This window comes from Barbus barbus, assembly GCF_936440315.1.
Source record: "Barbus barbus genome assembly, chromosome: 30".
Classification (NCBI taxonomy): Eukaryota; Metazoa; Chordata; class Actinopteri; order Cypriniformes; family Cyprinidae; genus Barbus; species Barbus barbus.
The window spans coordinates 26,219,190-26,235,827 of record NC_136758.1 but is presented as its reverse complement, the minus strand read 5'-3'; the positions used below and the strand labels follow the sequence as shown (position 1 = coordinate 26,235,827).

At 39.8% G+C, this 16,638-nt stretch overlaps 1 protein-coding gene across 1 annotated transcript; it reads left to right on the top strand.

Annotated features, from left to right (window-relative positions):
• The first annotated feature begins 232 nt into the window (after window positions 1-232).
• On the top strand, window positions 233-9,736 carry LOC306850823 (forkhead box protein O3-like). The gene is made up of 2 exons (XM_079386732.1): window positions 233-1,486; window positions 7,580-9,736. The coding sequence occupies exons 1-2, from the start codon at window positions 914-916 to the stop codon at window positions 8,945-8,947; spliced, it is 1,941 nt and encodes a 646-aa protein (XP_079242858.1). The 5' UTR covers window positions 233-913; the 3' UTR covers window positions 8,948-9,736.
• The last annotated feature ends 6,902 nt before the right edge of the window (window positions 9,737-16,638 follow it).

Below are 16,638 nucleotides of genomic sequence, written 5' to 3'. Positions count from 1 at the left end.
TATTTCAAAGAATAACTAAATGTAGTTACATTCTATTGCGTGCGAGGCACTTTGTCTAGAGGCCATTATTCGAGAGCGTGTTAAATAAGAGCTCTTGCGATGGCATATCTGTGTAATTGTGAAGATGACGCTGTGGATGTGAGCTCCTGTGCTGCTCTCCGGCCCTTTAAGAAGCAGTTCCTCCGACTGGTTCCAGGGGGCGGATGATCTTTGTGTTGCTGTTCTTCTCTGTAGTTTGCAGCGGAACAGCAGCGCATTAAGGGCTTTGACAGTGCTGGATCGCCCGGGTTGCGGGACGCAACGTCCTGCTCGGACATGGAAGAGGGATCATGGAAGTTTATTGGGGAAAATCGTGTGCGTGTTAGGACTCATTAGTGCTGATTTGCAGCTGGACGGCTGTGGAGGTATGGCTTGATCGTTTGAGGATAATTTCGCTCACGTACAGCCCTTCTGATCTCTTTCAATCAGCGATTTTAACAGGCGGCAGCTGCGTTCTGAAACAATGTAACATTCGCATTATGATGTAATGTTGCAATGTAACGCATTCGCAGCCAGACGTCATGCAACAATGTAACAAATTCGACCGCTCCATTCTTTACGCTTTTGAACCACGGAAGCTTCATTAAACGAGTCGAATGGAGGCATTTTCGCTCGTTTTGTCGTTTATTTAACGCTTAACGCTAACCAAAAACGAGCGAGATTCATAAACGAATCATTGTGCGTGCTGGAAGTGGCCATGAGCGCATTTGTAAATATTCCTGAACATCTCACGACATCAATTCGATTCCCTAAGTGTCCCGCATTGAAATGTGGACTCTAGAAGTGACCCATTAATGGCATGCACGAGGGCACTGCTGCTGTTGTGTTCAGAAAAGCCGTCCATACATCATTCATTTGAAGGAGTCCAGGAAATATGGAAGAGGAGATAGATAAGCCCTTGGCTGTGGACGTCGACATAGACCCTGATTTCGAGCCCCAAAAAAGGCCCAGGTCCTGCACCTGGCCTCTGCCCAGACCGGAGTCCAATGCCGGGAAAGCAGAACCAGCAGAGGTGGGAATCATTCCTGAGGAGGAGGCGGATGAAAATGGCACTGATGATGCTTGTGCATCTAGTGGCATTACAGGCGCATCAAAGCCTGTCAGTGTGACAGAAGGAAACCAGTCTGTTGCTGCCGCTGCAGCTCCTGCCATAGAAACCAGTGCTGCTGGCAGTGATAAAGACTCCTACGGCTCTCCTCTATCTTCCCAACATGCTCTGCCCGCATGCAACGACTCCAGCATCAACGGTCTGATTCCTCAGCAGCCCAGAAAATCCTCTGCCCGCAGGAACGCCTGGGGAAACTATTCCTACGCGGAGCTCATCACACAAGGCATCGAGAGCTCGCCCGAGAAACGACTGACATTGGCCCAGATTTATGATTGGATGGTCCGGAATGTGCCATACTTCAAGGACAAAGGTGACAGCAACAGCTCTGCAGGATGGAAGGTATGTCAGGTCAAACCTTGTCTTGCTTTACGTGCATATTGGAATAGTTTATGTTCTCGAAATCTGTGTGCTGCAGCTAATAGAGTGAATTCAGGTGTATTGGGACATCCCAATGGCAAAAAAGTGTCCCAATTTACTAGAATTCACGCCTATAGGTGCTTCTATTCTTACAGGGTGCAACACGCATGCTGGAAATGTGGACAACTAGTCATGTGTGGTTTGCTGATACAGTGCGTGCTGTTGTGGTCATGCCAAAGGGTGTTACAGCAGAGAAATTGTGGAACGTGCCACTGATAAAAGCACTTTTAAATGCCCCTGCTTTCCTCGTAATTTCCCCAAGCATTGAAGCATGCAAGAACGAGACCTAGCAATATCTATAACACTTTCACTAATCATTCTGTGTATGATCAATAGGATTGCACCTTTTTTCATGAACATAAACTCCAACATTATAGGGCTTTTGCTACGCTCGCTTCTCTCATCCCTGTTTGATTTGAGGGATTAGCTTGGCCTGGAAAAGCAATTTATCCAACATGGAATCAAGTCTAATGAATGCTCTTGGTATAGCTGGATTTGAATTAGAGAAAAACCACGGAAATCCCTGTGCAATCCTGCAGATGTAAGGCTGTTGTGCAAATATATTAAATTTAAAAAGATGATTTGGCATCTTCCCAAACAAGGCATTTTTCACAGTGCAGATTGTGTCAAAGCAGCTTTACAGTATTAAACGGGAAAATGGAATTTAATTTGTATATAATATGTACACTATGCATAATTTGAATAACTTTTGCCCTTTTTGCATAATCATTGAGACATTTAAGAGTCAATGTATATTTTATACATCATAATGAAAGCAGTCCACAGTAACGTGTAGGTTAGTTGCCAAATTGAATGCTTAAATCCTGTCTATTCGCTATAATAGACACACATTGTTGATTCTGTAAAAAAGGTCCAAGCAGATTGTAGGAACAGTCAGCCGTACTCTGTGCAGAAAAAGCCATCCTGCAGAGTGTTTGCATCTGCCTGCCACTGAAGGAGGCAAAAAAGAGAAACCATGGGCATATCGTCAGTGTCAGGGCTGCTATTGGCTGTTTCGTCCCCACCTCCACTTCTGATTGGCTCTCGGCTACAGCATAAGAAGCAATCAGCTGACTGGAAACTATGTAGGTCAGTGTGTAGCAACGTGTGAAGAGCTTTGGTGTTTGACTCTGAGAGACAGCATTGTGTGTAAACTGGCGGCGCTCCAGTGCTGTTCTGAGTGGTGCTTTGCTCTAAAGGGACTGCATCATGGTTTTCAGATGATTTCGGCCCCTCTTTTCAGCTATTTTTCATGGTCCTGTGTAGATTTAATTAAATAGAAAGCAGCACCACAGAATCTTTTAAATGACTTGCAGTGCTACATTCACATAATCTACTTAATGCAGTGGTTTACTAATGCAAATTTTATGAACGGATAAATCTCATGAAAACTGTCAAGAACAAACCTAGGTTTTGGACTCAAACATTGGGACATAAGCATGCAGAATGTATTTCAATATGCTCTTCAGCTGCAATTGTAGTTGCAGGAATAGCAAACATGGATAAAATATTCAAACTGGTTTGAAACTTGATTGAATTTGTCATTGAAGATGCTGCTCTTTCAAGTTTAGTTTTGTAATGTAGCTATGAATATCAACAAACAATCTGATGGATGTGTCAGATTAGATTCTCAATCCAATCAATTCAGTTAGCTAGTTTAACAACGTAACAAAACGAAAACTTCTTTAAGAATGAGTTGGGGAAACATGTTCTTCTTGGAGAGGAGAAAGTTCTGTCTTAGATTAAATCCAGTAATAGGCATGAAGTAAAGGCATTAATTGAAGTGAAGTGTTAAGAGGTCAGTCCATTCACTCTTTGAGAGGTTCAAAGGTTGGTAAATTGATGTTCATGGACAGTGCTGAGCAGAGTCCAGCTACAAGATGTAGCAGGCACCACATTTGATAAATTCACACCATTTTAGACCGTCTGCTTGACTATTCGTCAAAGAGGAAAACCATGTCTCGCTTGTGAATTATCACATCCCCTTATGCTGCATTATGGATTGCTGAACCTTCTGTGCTGCAGTCCACATTAATGCAGCTTCACTGCACTGCACTCTTAAACTTTGTGTACACGATTGAGGAAGTCTCCATGAATCTTTCAGCTTTCTCTGCAGTAGGAAAAAAATTCAGATAGTTGACTAGTATTATGGTGCATTACTGCCTTGAGAAATTTCTGGTCACCAACATCTACACTGGTGTGCCTAAAATGTTCTGTTTTCTGTTGCATATGAAATGCCAAAAGCCGAACACTGAGTTACCCAGTTGAATTTCACAGTACAGACCAATTATCTGCACAGCCCAATGGACAGCGTGGAGGGTGTTAATTTACTTGTAGATTGGTCTTGACCACAGAGCCCAGACCAATTTGAACTGTGTGTGAAATTCAAATGAGAGTGGTACTTTTTTTTTTTTTTTTCCTCCTATAAAGCTGCTTTGGAATATTGTGTACTTTAAAAGTGCCATGCAAATTTAGTTGAATTCAGCACAGGCTTTTTGATTGCAAACCTCAATGGGAATCACAAATGCCTAGTTGTTAAATATTACTTTTTAAAGTTTAATTTACTTGCTTATTTATTTGTTTATCCTTAACTAATCAGCTAATCAAAGTATTAAGGATCACTTGAAGCAACACAAGCAGGTTGGAAATAAAATTTCACAGGACAGTGGTTCCCCAGCTGCAGGGGTTGAAGACCTAGGCTTTAAATTCTTGACCAACACAAATGGACTCTATTGGTCAGAGGGGTCATATGACCCTTTGATCTCTGTTTAAAGCAATAAAGTCAGAGTGGCATTGTTTGTCACTCAGCATTGTGGTCTGTAGAGTTCAAGATTATTTGATGCTTGAACATGAGGCCATTATTCTGCTTCTTAATGGCCAGATTGTTAATATATGGAGCTGAGGAATCTAAAATGAGAAGTAGGGTAAACGTACCTATTAAGCTCACCAAAATCTACAATGAGACATTTTTAGTGCACAAGATATTGGTTTCAGTACAAAAGTTGTTAAAATTAAATATTTATTAAGTTAAAAGCATTTTAATTAAGATATACATTAAATTCAAAAAGTCTGGCTGTGCTTAATGGGTACATTTTTGTACCCTTTAAGCACACCCCTGTTCCCATTAAGCTCGCATCACATTTTATTAAAAATTCTTGTTTATTTTAAGGAATTAAAAAAAAAAAAAAATTGTAAAAACATATATTTTTGAAGGTACAATGTCAATCACAAAAAAACACTAGAATCAAGTCGATCAGTTATATATTCATATGAAGTGTCATCTAAGCACATATCAACATCTATACTAGTCCACGTTCAGCTAAGTAACACATTCAAAAATCAAATGAAACAAACCAATAAAACATTTAATTCGTGGGGATGAACACAAACTAGCCTCATTATGAAACCTCGTTTTAAATGCATGTAAACTTATCAATAGTCTCTTAAGGCTGGAATACTACACAATGTATTCCACAGTCTGGAGAAGTTATGCTAGTTGCCAAAGATCAGAGTCAGTCTGCAGATTTGAGTTGACAGAATCCATAGAAAATTGATGAACTTAATTTAAAGGGACAACCGTCAGTTAATATGTGAAGTCTGTTTATGAAGTATTTACATAGACGTTCAATGTGGAAGAGCTTAAAGAGAGCACTGTGAGCTTAATTGGAGCAGCAACAATTTTTATGTAATATTTTTTTAAAATGACACGATTTTGCTGAATAAATGGTCTAGGTTTATTTGCTGAATAAATGGTCCAGATATGGGTTTTTTGGGGCCGATACCGATATTAGGGAGTAAAAAAATATTATTTTATGTGTATATTATAGGACCGTACCAGTCAAAAGTTTGGACACTTCCCATTCGTGTCCAAACTTTTGACTGGTACTGTATATAGAATACATTATATACATAAACAGAATAATAGGCTACATAAACACATTTTTAGCAATAACTCAAATGTGGTGATCAAGCACTTATAATGATGTGACAAATGTAACGAGCTGATAAAAATGTAAAAACTGTAACTTGAATGCAATGCAAGTCGCATCCAAAATGAGCCTGACATCAGTGCACTTAACAGTATACTCCACATCACTTATTATAAATAACTTTAAAAACACAAATAATATATATATATATATATATATATATATATATATATATATATATAAAAAAGGTAACTGTGTAGGGCAACAAGCTACTGCCAAACCAACAGGAGCAGGTTTGTGCAGGAAGCACAGCTTTTCCAAATGTAAACATCTAAAATTAATAATTATGTATTTTTTTTCACAAATTCTGAGTTGTGTATTTTCTGGTAATCAAATGAACACTCAGAACATGATGATTCGTATTTAAATAGCCTAGTATTTTGCAGTTTAATATTCACAGACACTATCGCGATTTGATTTAAGTGTATTTACCTGTTCTTTATTTATTCATCACAAATATGACAGATTACGTGAAATTCCACGTTCTACAGTAAATTCCGCTTTTATGACTGGATCCGCGCTTCCGTCCATGCTTTCTGCGTCGAGGAAATCATAGACCCTACTAATGAGCAAACAAGTATAAGCTCATTGTGAGAGTAAAAGACGGGGACAATGTTTATTTACTTTATAGCATTGCATCTCACCAACTAGGTGACAATGTAGCATTAAATCACCATTCAACAGACACGACACCACCGCACCGCAGTCTATTGGACTGCAGAAAGATACATGCTTTTCAATCTGCTACGTTATTGACAAACTATGTTGTGTAAGCATGAGTGATATCGCAATGTGATAAGCATGCGTTCTGGAATGGGAAACGGCGCGGCTGATACAAACACAAGCACTGACTGCCATTATCGGCTCCTGTGGCCACAAACGCGTGCAGTGATTCGCAGATCGGCTGTAACATCTGCTGTTAAAAATGAACCATCCGTTCATCATATAATCATGCAAAACTAAGAATTAGAATCATTGTAATGTGAGGATCAAATATAGGTGCGGGTGGGTGACGGACGGATAATTTGAAGTAGCGGACTCCCGTGTAGTTTGAGCTCATCCGCGCATCTCTACACTACACTGACCTGGGTCGCCAGTAGCAAACAATAGTAATTACACCATTTAGAAGCATTTCATCTGCGTAATGGCGGTGCTCATCGTTTACTCAGGAAAAAGGTCTTGATGTTATGTAAAAAAAAAAAGAAAAGAAAAGAGAAATTCATATCGGTGGCATATTCGCCGATACAATATCTGCGACAGGCTCATATCGGCCGACTAAAATCGGCAAAACGATATATTGGTCGGGCTCTAATTAAGTTCATAGATATTGTTAATAAGTTGTTCATATTAAAATATCTATGAAATTATACTTTTTCTTATTGATGTCACACTGAAGCTGTGTGATTTTCATAGTAGTGCACCCTTTAAGCTCACCAGCTTATTGCTTTAACCAGCAATAAACTGTCAATTTTATAATATGGATGTAAACGTACAAGCCAGTAATGCCTGTAAAGTAATATTCTAGCGTAGTGCACAATCTTATACAGCTAGTCACCTAAATGGGTTCTGTAGCATCTGCGCTGTGTTGCTAAAACTATCTTTTGGATCCAATGTAATTATTTCCCCCATCCAAGTTCCAGGTTATAATATGCAAAAGTCTGAACATTAATCTTTTAATTTTACAATAAGTAGTGGAACTTACCCCAAAAAAGGCTTAAACATCTAAAAAACACCTTTACGGGGCTCCTCTTTTGGTGACGGCTTTCAAAATGGACAGTGTGAATCCATGGAAACCTATATCTCAGTGTGCAAGTGTCTGATTGACTTGAAATTATTGGAGAGATATAGTAACAAACACATCAATTGGTTAAGACATCAAGTAGGATAATTATTTTTTCTTTTTATAATCTGATCTCAAAAATGGAACTATGCTTAATGGATACGTGAGCTTAATAGGTACCCTATATGAATGTTTTAAGCATGTCTTATGATGCACAGCTCATTATCTACTCTTCTCTTTTTGCAGAACTCAATACGACATAACCTGTCACTCCACAGTCGCTTTGTCCGGGTCCAGAATGAAGGAACAGGAAAGAGTTCATGGTGGATGGTGAACCCTGATGGCGGAAAAGGGGGTAAAGCTCCACGGAGACGTGCTGTTTCAATGGACAACAGTAACAAGCTCATCAAGAGCGCCCGTGGCCGTGCTGCAAAAAAGAAGGCCACTCTTCAGGCCACTCAGGACGGAAGCTCCGAGAGTTCCTCCAGCCTGTCCAAATGGACTGGCAGCCCAACCTCCCGCAGTAGCGACGAGCTAGACGCTTGGACGGATTTCCGTTCCCGTACTAATTCTAATGCCAGCACCCTAAGCGGACGCCTTTCCCCAATTCTGGCCAACCTTGAGGTGGATGAAGTTCCCGATGACGACTCCCCCCTGTCGCCCATGCTGTACTCGAGCCCTAGTAGTATGTCTCCGTCCACTGGACTGACCGAGCTACCCCGTCTAGCTGATCTCACAGGAACCATGAACCTCAATGATGGCCTCTCTGACAACCTAATGGACGACCTTCTAGATAACATCAGCCTGACGGCTTCCCAGTCTCCAGGCCAAGACGAGAGTGGGGCCAACCTACAGGGAAGCCCTGTGTTTACCTTCAGCTGCTCTGGGAGCAGTCTGGCAATTCCCTCTGGCAGCTATGGCACCAACTCCATGTTTAGCCCTCCATCCGTCACTGGCCTGAGGCAATCTCCAATGCAAACGATCCAGGAAAACAAACAGGCCACGTTCTCCTGCAGTTCCCTCTTTAGCGATCAGAGTCTGCAGGACTTGCTTGGCTCCGAGTCCAATAGTCGCAGCGATGTCCTTCTTACCCAATCTGATCCACTTCTGTCGCAAGCCAGTGCCTCCGTTTCCTGCCAGAATGCCCATCACAGTGCCCTGTTGCTGCGTAATGACCCTATGATGTCCAACCAGGCTGGGCCTGTAGGACAAGTGGGGCTCAAAAAGGTGTCGCCATCTGGATGGCGGATGAACTGTCTCTCGAGCAGCGAGTCAGACTACCAAAGCTTGAAGAAACATCTCCAACAGTCTCCCTTCAGAAGCACATCTATGCAGCTCAACCCCTCTGATTCGTTGTTGTCAGGTCTCAATGACAGCGTGACCTCCGTTCAGTCGGTGTCTCAGGACCAATTCCAATCTGACTTTGATCTCGAGGCGTTAAGTGGCTGTTTCGATTGTGACATGGACGCCGTCACCCGCAACGATCTGATGGATGCCGAGGGCCTGGAATTCAGCTTTGATTCGCATCTCATCTCCTCTCAGAATGCTAACCTGACTTCAGGGAGCTTCTCTAGTACCAAACGAACCTCCTCCCAAAGCTGGGTGCCAAGTTGATCCAGCCAGGCCCAGGAATGTAGGGAAGGGGCAGAACACCGCATTTGAGCCAATTGTCCACTGTAAAGCAACTGTACATTATGCTGTAGAAAAGCTATTTGACATCTATTGGAATGAGTTTGTCAACGTCAATGATTTACCCAGTTGGTGTTGTAGTTTTGTGGCTGTATGTTTTGTATCGTCATGATTGAGGCTGGTTTGACGGACGTTGTGAAGAGTTTCAACACATTTAACCTTGAAGTGCTTGCAGGTTAATCTAAACACCAATGACTAGGTATTGAACTCAGCTGCTGGAATACGTTAAGTGGAGTACCATAGAGTAGGTTGTTTATACTTACATGAAGGCTTGGCCAACAGTACTTCCCTTAGTCCATTTAGAATACAAAATCCGAAAGCATCTGGGAGTGTGGAAAGAGACAAGTCCGTTTGAAAGCCAAGCAGAAATCTTGAATACTCATTGGTAAAGTGGTCCCTATGACGGGTGGAGCACCGTGGAGAGAAGGTTGTCTGTATATAAAGGTTTGGGTAGCTGTTCTTCCTTTAGTCCACTTAAAATACAAAAACCCACCATTGCGTACAAGGGTACCTACACACTAGAGAAAGCTTTTTCAAATCATTTGTGAGTGTGGAAGTCGGTTTGAAAACCAATTAAAGGGATAGTTCACCCAAAAATGAAAATTAGTCCAAGATTTACTCACCCTCAGGGCATCCTAGGCATGTCTGACATTGCTCTTTCAGATGAACACATTCTGAGTTATATTCAGCATTGTCCTGTCTGTTCCAATCTGTAAAAAAAAAAAAATCCACCCATCATAAAACTACTCCACACGGCTCCGGAGTGTTAATAAAGGCCTTCTGTTAGTTTAAGAAAAATGTTGATTCTTAAAACTTTATAAACCGTAATGTGCAGCTTCCGGTTGCTCAAGCAGGTGTGTTTACGATAAGGTGGTCGAGCGTGTGACACAGGCGTAACGAAAGGCGCAATGTAAGATCCGGGGAGAAGACCGTAATCTCACGAGAACCAAGTTTTGTGTACAGCACAATGAAAGGGCAAGTAAATTGTATCTGTTTTGATTAAAATGGTGGGTTCGTGTTAATACCCGGGATGTTTAAATAAGTTTGTGACTGGTGTTTTGTTTTGCTTTCTCCTCTGTGCATCCACGTTAATCACTCTCTTCCCGGATCTTAAGTTGGGCATTTCATTACGTCTACGTCATGCGCTTGGCTGCCTTATCGTAAACGTGCCTGCTTGAGAGACCGGAAGCTGCACATTAGTTTATAAAGTTTGTGACTGGTGTTTTGTTTTGCTTTCTCCTCTGTACATCCACGTTCATCACTCTCTTCCCGGCTCTTACGTTGGGCATTTCATTACGTCTACGTCATGCGCTTGGCTGCCTTATCGTAAACGTGCCTGCTTGAGAGACCGGAAGCTGCACATTAGTTTATAAAGTTTGTGACTGGTGCTTTGTTTTGCTTTCTCCTCTGTACATCCACGTTCATCACTCTCTTCCCGGATCTTACGTTGGGCATTTCATTACGTCTACGTCATACGCTTGGCCGCCTTATCGTAAACGTGCCTGCTTGAGAGACTGGAAGCTGCACATTACAGTTTATAAAGTTTTAAGAATCTATATTTTTCTAAAACTAACACATCATTTCTCTTCAGAAGGCCTTTATTAACACCCCGAAGCCGTGTGGAGTAGTTTTATGATGGATATTTCTTTTCTTTTTTTTTTTTGGGGGCACCATGCTTTTTGGGGGCACAATTCACTGCAATTATACAGATTGTAACCGAGGACAATGTCGACTATAACTCCGAATGTGTTCATCTGAAGGAGGAATGTCAGACATGCCTAGCATGCCCTGAGGGTGAGTAAATCTTGGACTAATTTTCATTTTTGGGTGAACTATCCCTTTAAGAATCTTGTTCTCATTGGTCAACTGGTACCTACGACAAGTGGATGATTGTAGAGTGAAGGCTGTCTATATATGAAGGCATGGACAACTGAACTTTCCTTGGTTCGTCTAGAATAGAAACATTTCCAAAACCCACCAATGCGTACAAGGGTGCCTACACACTAGGGAAAGCTCTCATGAAAGTATTTGGAAAGAGTCGGTCAGTCAGAAAACCATCTGAGAATGTTGAGTTCTTATTGGTCAGCTGGTACCTATATGGCGGATCATAGAGAGAAGGTCACAACTGAACCTCCCTTGGTCAGTCTAGAAAACATCTTATGAAAGCATTTTGGAGGGTGGGAAGAGTTGGGTCGGTTTAAAAAAAAAAAAAAAGCAAGAATTTGAATTTCCATTAGTTAGCTGGTATTAACAACAGATTGCACTGCAGAGACAGTTAAAATATTGTCAATGTATGGTTGTCACTTTGGCAAACCCTTTGCATTTTATTCTACGTCGTTGTGATACTTTATCCCCATTTAAATCAAGTCAACTCTAGTCTGTAGGTGCCCTTAGGTTGTTGTAGTTTCTTGTAACTGTGATTGAGATGAATAGATTTCTAGTCCTCGAAACAAACGCTTGCCTTTTGCCAAACATGTCCTCAGGACAACTGCAGAAATGGCCTGTTTACAACACAAACTCTTGAGAATGTTTCTGTTGTCAAAAAAAATGGCCATTGAAAATCCATCTTTCTCCTTTTTTTTTTTTTTTCGTGAATCTGAAAAAGGGAAGAGGTTGTGTTTGTGTGAAACCAGTGAACATGTATCCTTGACTCCTTTTACAGAACAATGAACTGATATAAGCTATATTTAGTGTTCTGCTGTATGATACTAGTTTGTCAGTGTTTCCCATGGATTTCCTAACACAACCTGTGCATTTATCTTGCTCAGAATTCTTGAACTCGCCAATAAACGGTCCACTTCCGAAGTCACCCATTTTAGAATAGATTGAGCTATATATTTGTACTGTGTATACACACACACACACACACAGGACCTCATTAATGAAGTCATTGCTGTATAAATTTTATGAGCAGTTTAGACATTTGTAAACCGTTCCTAAATTGATGCATTCAATGCCATTTAGTGTTTGTGTGCACTTACTGTACATTGACATGCATGCAACCATTTACCCAAGAACGGGTTTACAATTTTCTGTAAACCATACACTTCTGTTGTGCTTGTATTTCAGGAATGAGGCCCGTAGTGCTTGTGTGTGTGCATATGTGCTGTACACTGAATATGTATGCGTGTGTCTATACACACAAATATTGGATTCGTTCTAGAGATAAGGTAGATTAACAGTTATACATTTTGGAACGCTGATTAAGGACCACTAGATGTGTGTGTATTTGTAGCAGGGATAAAATGAAGCTAAGAGCATTTGGTGCTAACTGAAATTGTGTTGGGTCAGTTCATATGGCAGGCATGTCACGTTCTTAGCGTTTATGTGTATATATCTGCACAATGGCTGGTGCTAGTACAAAGCGTGTATCAGTTGTGATGGCAGTGTTTTAAGCATCCTAACAGTTTAAAAATGAAAGGCAGCCACATTGTAGTATTACAGCCTGTACGGATAAGCTATGTAAGAGAGCACCTATGTTGTACTGTATTTCACTGTTGATCTTGAACATGCCAGACAACCAAATTCAAGGCTGATGAGAAATGATGCAGCTATTCCATTTGATATATTAGTGCCATTCAGGGACAACTTGCAGATGTTTCAGTAGTTACACCTAATGTTTTAACTACAGTCGAATGGACCCATTTGTAGGTCAGCTTCACGCCCAGAATTTTCATAAGCTTCTTAAACACTGATTTTAATAATCTGTTTTTTATAATCAGCTGGAGTCACAGAATTTAAGATGACTAAAAAGTTGATTGTGATGTTTACCTTTTTTTTTTTTTTTTTTTTTTTTTTTATATTGTGTAATCATAATTTGCTTTTTAATTGCTCTTAATTTTGATATTTTAATTTCGTTTGGGTAGGATCATTGTTCTTCTCAAAAGAACTGCTACAATCTTTATTTATTTTGAAGTCTAATCTTAAGGGAATTAACATGAATTGTGAGAACGTAATCTGCGTGTGTACCACCTTACACCACAACTGGCCGTTAGTTAGCATCCACTCAATGTTTGCTTGACTTTACTGGTGTATTTAAATTTTTGATAATGTAAACAAGGTAGTGCAAGGTGCATGTAAATAAAGCTTGTTCAACACAAAGTGTTTCTGTAGTCTTTATTTTAATTGGTTGTAAAATAAGCAAGTTAAAGGAATAGTTTACCAAATTTACTTGAGGTTGTTTTTCATTGGAACAGATTTGGGGAAATGTAGCATTACATCACTTTCTCACCAGTGGATCCTCTGCAGTGAATGGGTGCCGTCAGAACGAGTGTCTGAACAGCTGATAAAAACATTACAATAATCGACACCATTCAGCAATTAACATCTTGTGAAGCAATAGTTTAAAACCGTATTGGTTTTGTAATTGTTGCTTGATTTCTGCATGTTTCTCACATGAAACAAGTTTTGCACTGGAGGGAGCAATGTTATGGATTATGGACTTCTATTTTAGCTGGAAGCAAATGTTTGAAGTTAAAAATGGCTTAATGATGGGTTTTTACAAGCGCACAGCTTTTGGCTTCACAAGATGTTAACTGATGGACTGGAATAACGTAAATCACTTGTGGATTATTGTGATGTTTTTATCAGCTGTTTGGACTCATTCTGACGGCACCCATTCACTGCAGAGGATCCATTGGTGAGCAAGTGATGGAATGCTAGATTTCTACAAAGCTTTTTCTGATGAAGAAACAAACTCATTTTAGATGACCTGAGAGTGAGTATACTACACGTTGTGAGCAAGTTTTTATTTTTTTGGTGAACCATTCCTTTAATGCCTGTCCATTCAAACGGTTTACATGATTGGAGAATGTAATGCTTTTAAACCATTATTTGCATAATTGCAAACAATATGCAATGAGGTATAAGAGTCAGTTGGCAAACATCCTCATTTATTTGATTTGAGTGGCACAGTTAAATGTGGTTCATGAATGCACATAGACTTAATTTAATGAAAACCCTGTTTACTCTCCAGGCCATACAGCTTTCATCTAAAATGCACTTTTAAAAACAGAACAGCGTTCAAACTATAAATACTCCAGTTTATGTGGCTTAAGGGTACCATTTTAAACACGTTTAACAGGCCATAAGTTATCTTTGGTTTTCAGACTCCTATTTCAAATATGTCAAATTTCTCACCTTATTTTCTTCCTGTTATGCTTCAGTTTTGACACTTTTTAAAAATAACCTCAGAGCATGATGTTGCCATTACTGACAGTGAAAATAAGACTGAGGTGTGTTTGGGTTACATCAAATGACTTCAATCTCATCATTTTCTACAAAAGATTTAGGTTTTGTCACATGGCTTCTAACCACTGACCCAAAGAGATTGTAATTGTCTGGACAGTCTCGGCCTAGCGCTTCCAAGAAAGTTCAAACCTTTGCCAGGCCTTAATTCTCCCCTATGAAGGGCGTCCAGATTGTCTGTGGTTACCAAGGAGCCGTGTCTTATGAAAATGTATGAAATGTTCACTCAGACGGAGCCCCTGTTGTGGTGTTTGATTGCTGATATTGTTTTCCAAAATTAGTGTGTATTCATGCACACGTAGCAATCACGCGCTCATTCATAAGCGCTGTACAATCAGTGTTAAGAAAATCATAATGTTTTACTGCTCTCTGCAGGGAGAACAGACCCCTAGTGACAATAGCTGTAAAATGTGCCCCGTGTCCTTGTGCACTCATTGGTGAGGATCTCTGATTGGCTATCGGCTGCTTTTGCCACGAACCAATCGGTGCTTCTGTATCCAAGTCAACTTGGAATGTTGAGCTATTTAAATCCAGAGAAGATGGATCTGATTTATTGACTCTTACATTGAAAATCGCCCGATTGAAAAGTTGTATATGTTTAAAATGACAACCATCTAAGCATTCTTTACAAAAATCTATTTGATTTCCATCTCACACAAAGGCTTGACTACCTAAGCTGTTTGAGGTCTTGCATTTTATAAGATTAGTATAATAGCTCTTTCATCTGAAATATAAAAAAGAAAAAGGTTTACCTCTGAGACAGGTCTGTTCTCTTTGTGTCAGCACAATACAATCGAGTCACTTGACTGAGTTTTCATCGCCCTCTGCAGGTTAAAATCCCTTCATTTGCCTTCAATTTAGTTTGCTTTATAACAGTGCGATATTTACACTACTAAATTTTACTACAATAATATTTTTTGCGCTAAAAATAAGTGTCTAAAGGAATGCCACTGATCATTAAAAACTAATCCAAACATAAATACAACTGTTAAATAGCACCACACTTCTCATTTGATTCTTTTGACAATTCTAATCTTGAGCCCTTAATTTTATATTAACTTTACGTCGTGTTTGGATCTGAAGCTGTGATTTACCACCATATTTTTAAAGCGCGTCTTTCGTCTCTATAGCAACTGAGCAAACACTGCTACATTGTAGCAAAAGATTATACAGCAGAGACACTTTTAAAGTTCTTTTGTGTTTTCGTATATTTAGTTCTATCTTTTGAACGCGCTGCGAGTAGACTGCTCTACACACAACTAATAAAGCCAGTTTCACAGCTGTTTCTGAGCTGAATCTGGGGTTATGAATTGAAGATGTCACAGAAATACAGATTCGGCTCGTCAGTGGAAGTGGAGCAGCTGGAGGAAGAACTGTCTGCTCGGATTCAGGCTCTGAAGATTGAGATTGAGAACAATGAGATTTTACACCAAATATCCTCAAAACCATATAGGTGAGACATCTGATAATTATAACTTTCATTAATGTCATTAACCAGCATTGTTAACCGCATTAGCCTATGCAATGCTTAACATTAGTTCATGTACATTTACATATTTAAAAACGTCATGGAATTTGATTAATTTGTATTTGTATATCACAATAGAATTTTATGTGCAAGTATATTTGTTAGTGACTTTAATGTTTAGATGTTTTTATAATATATTAAGTGCTTTCCTTCCTGATGTATCCAATAGACCAGAATATTATTAAAGGAAAAATTTAAATTAGCTGGAAATTCACTCACACTTAGGCCATTTAAGCCATTAAAATTTTTTTTTACTTCATAACTTCACTGATTTGGAGAAATGTAGCATTACATCATTTGCTCTCCAGTGAATGGGTGCCGTCATAATGAGTCCAAACATCACAAGTAATCCACACCACTCCAGTCCATCAATTTAATTGCATAAAGCTGCATTTTAACTTTAAACCTGGACCCCTGGAGAGCGATATATTATGAGTTATGGACTTGTTTTTTGGCCAGAAATAATGGTTTAAAGTAAAAATGTCTTTGTGATGGATTTGTTTTTTACAAACACGCAACCTTTCACTTCACAAGACATTAATTGATGGACTGTAGTGGTGTGGATTGTTGTGATGTTGTTATCAGCTGTTTGGACTCTCATTCTGACGGCACCCATTCACTGTGGAGGACCCATTGGTGAGCAAGTGACGAGATGCTAAATTTCTACAAATCTGTTCTGATGAAGAAACAGAGTCATCATCCTGAATGGCCTGAGTCTTGAATGGCCTGAGTATGAGAGAATTTTCAGCAATTTTTTGGGTGAACAATTTTTTTTTTTTTATAATGATCTACCTTTTGCCAACCTTTTCAGCTCCGTCCATATTCCAAAAGATGTGTCTTA

Excerpts from the sequence above, each read along its gene's own strand:
- LOC306850823 (XM_079386732.1), top strand. The coding sequence starts at position 914 with ATGGAAGAGGAGATAGATAAGCCCTTGGCTGTGGACGTCGACATAGAC. Across the intron at positions 1,487-7,579 it reads ACAGCTCTGCAGGATGGAAG|AACTCAATACGACATAACCT; the intron begins GTATGTCAGGTC and ends CTCTTTTTGCAG.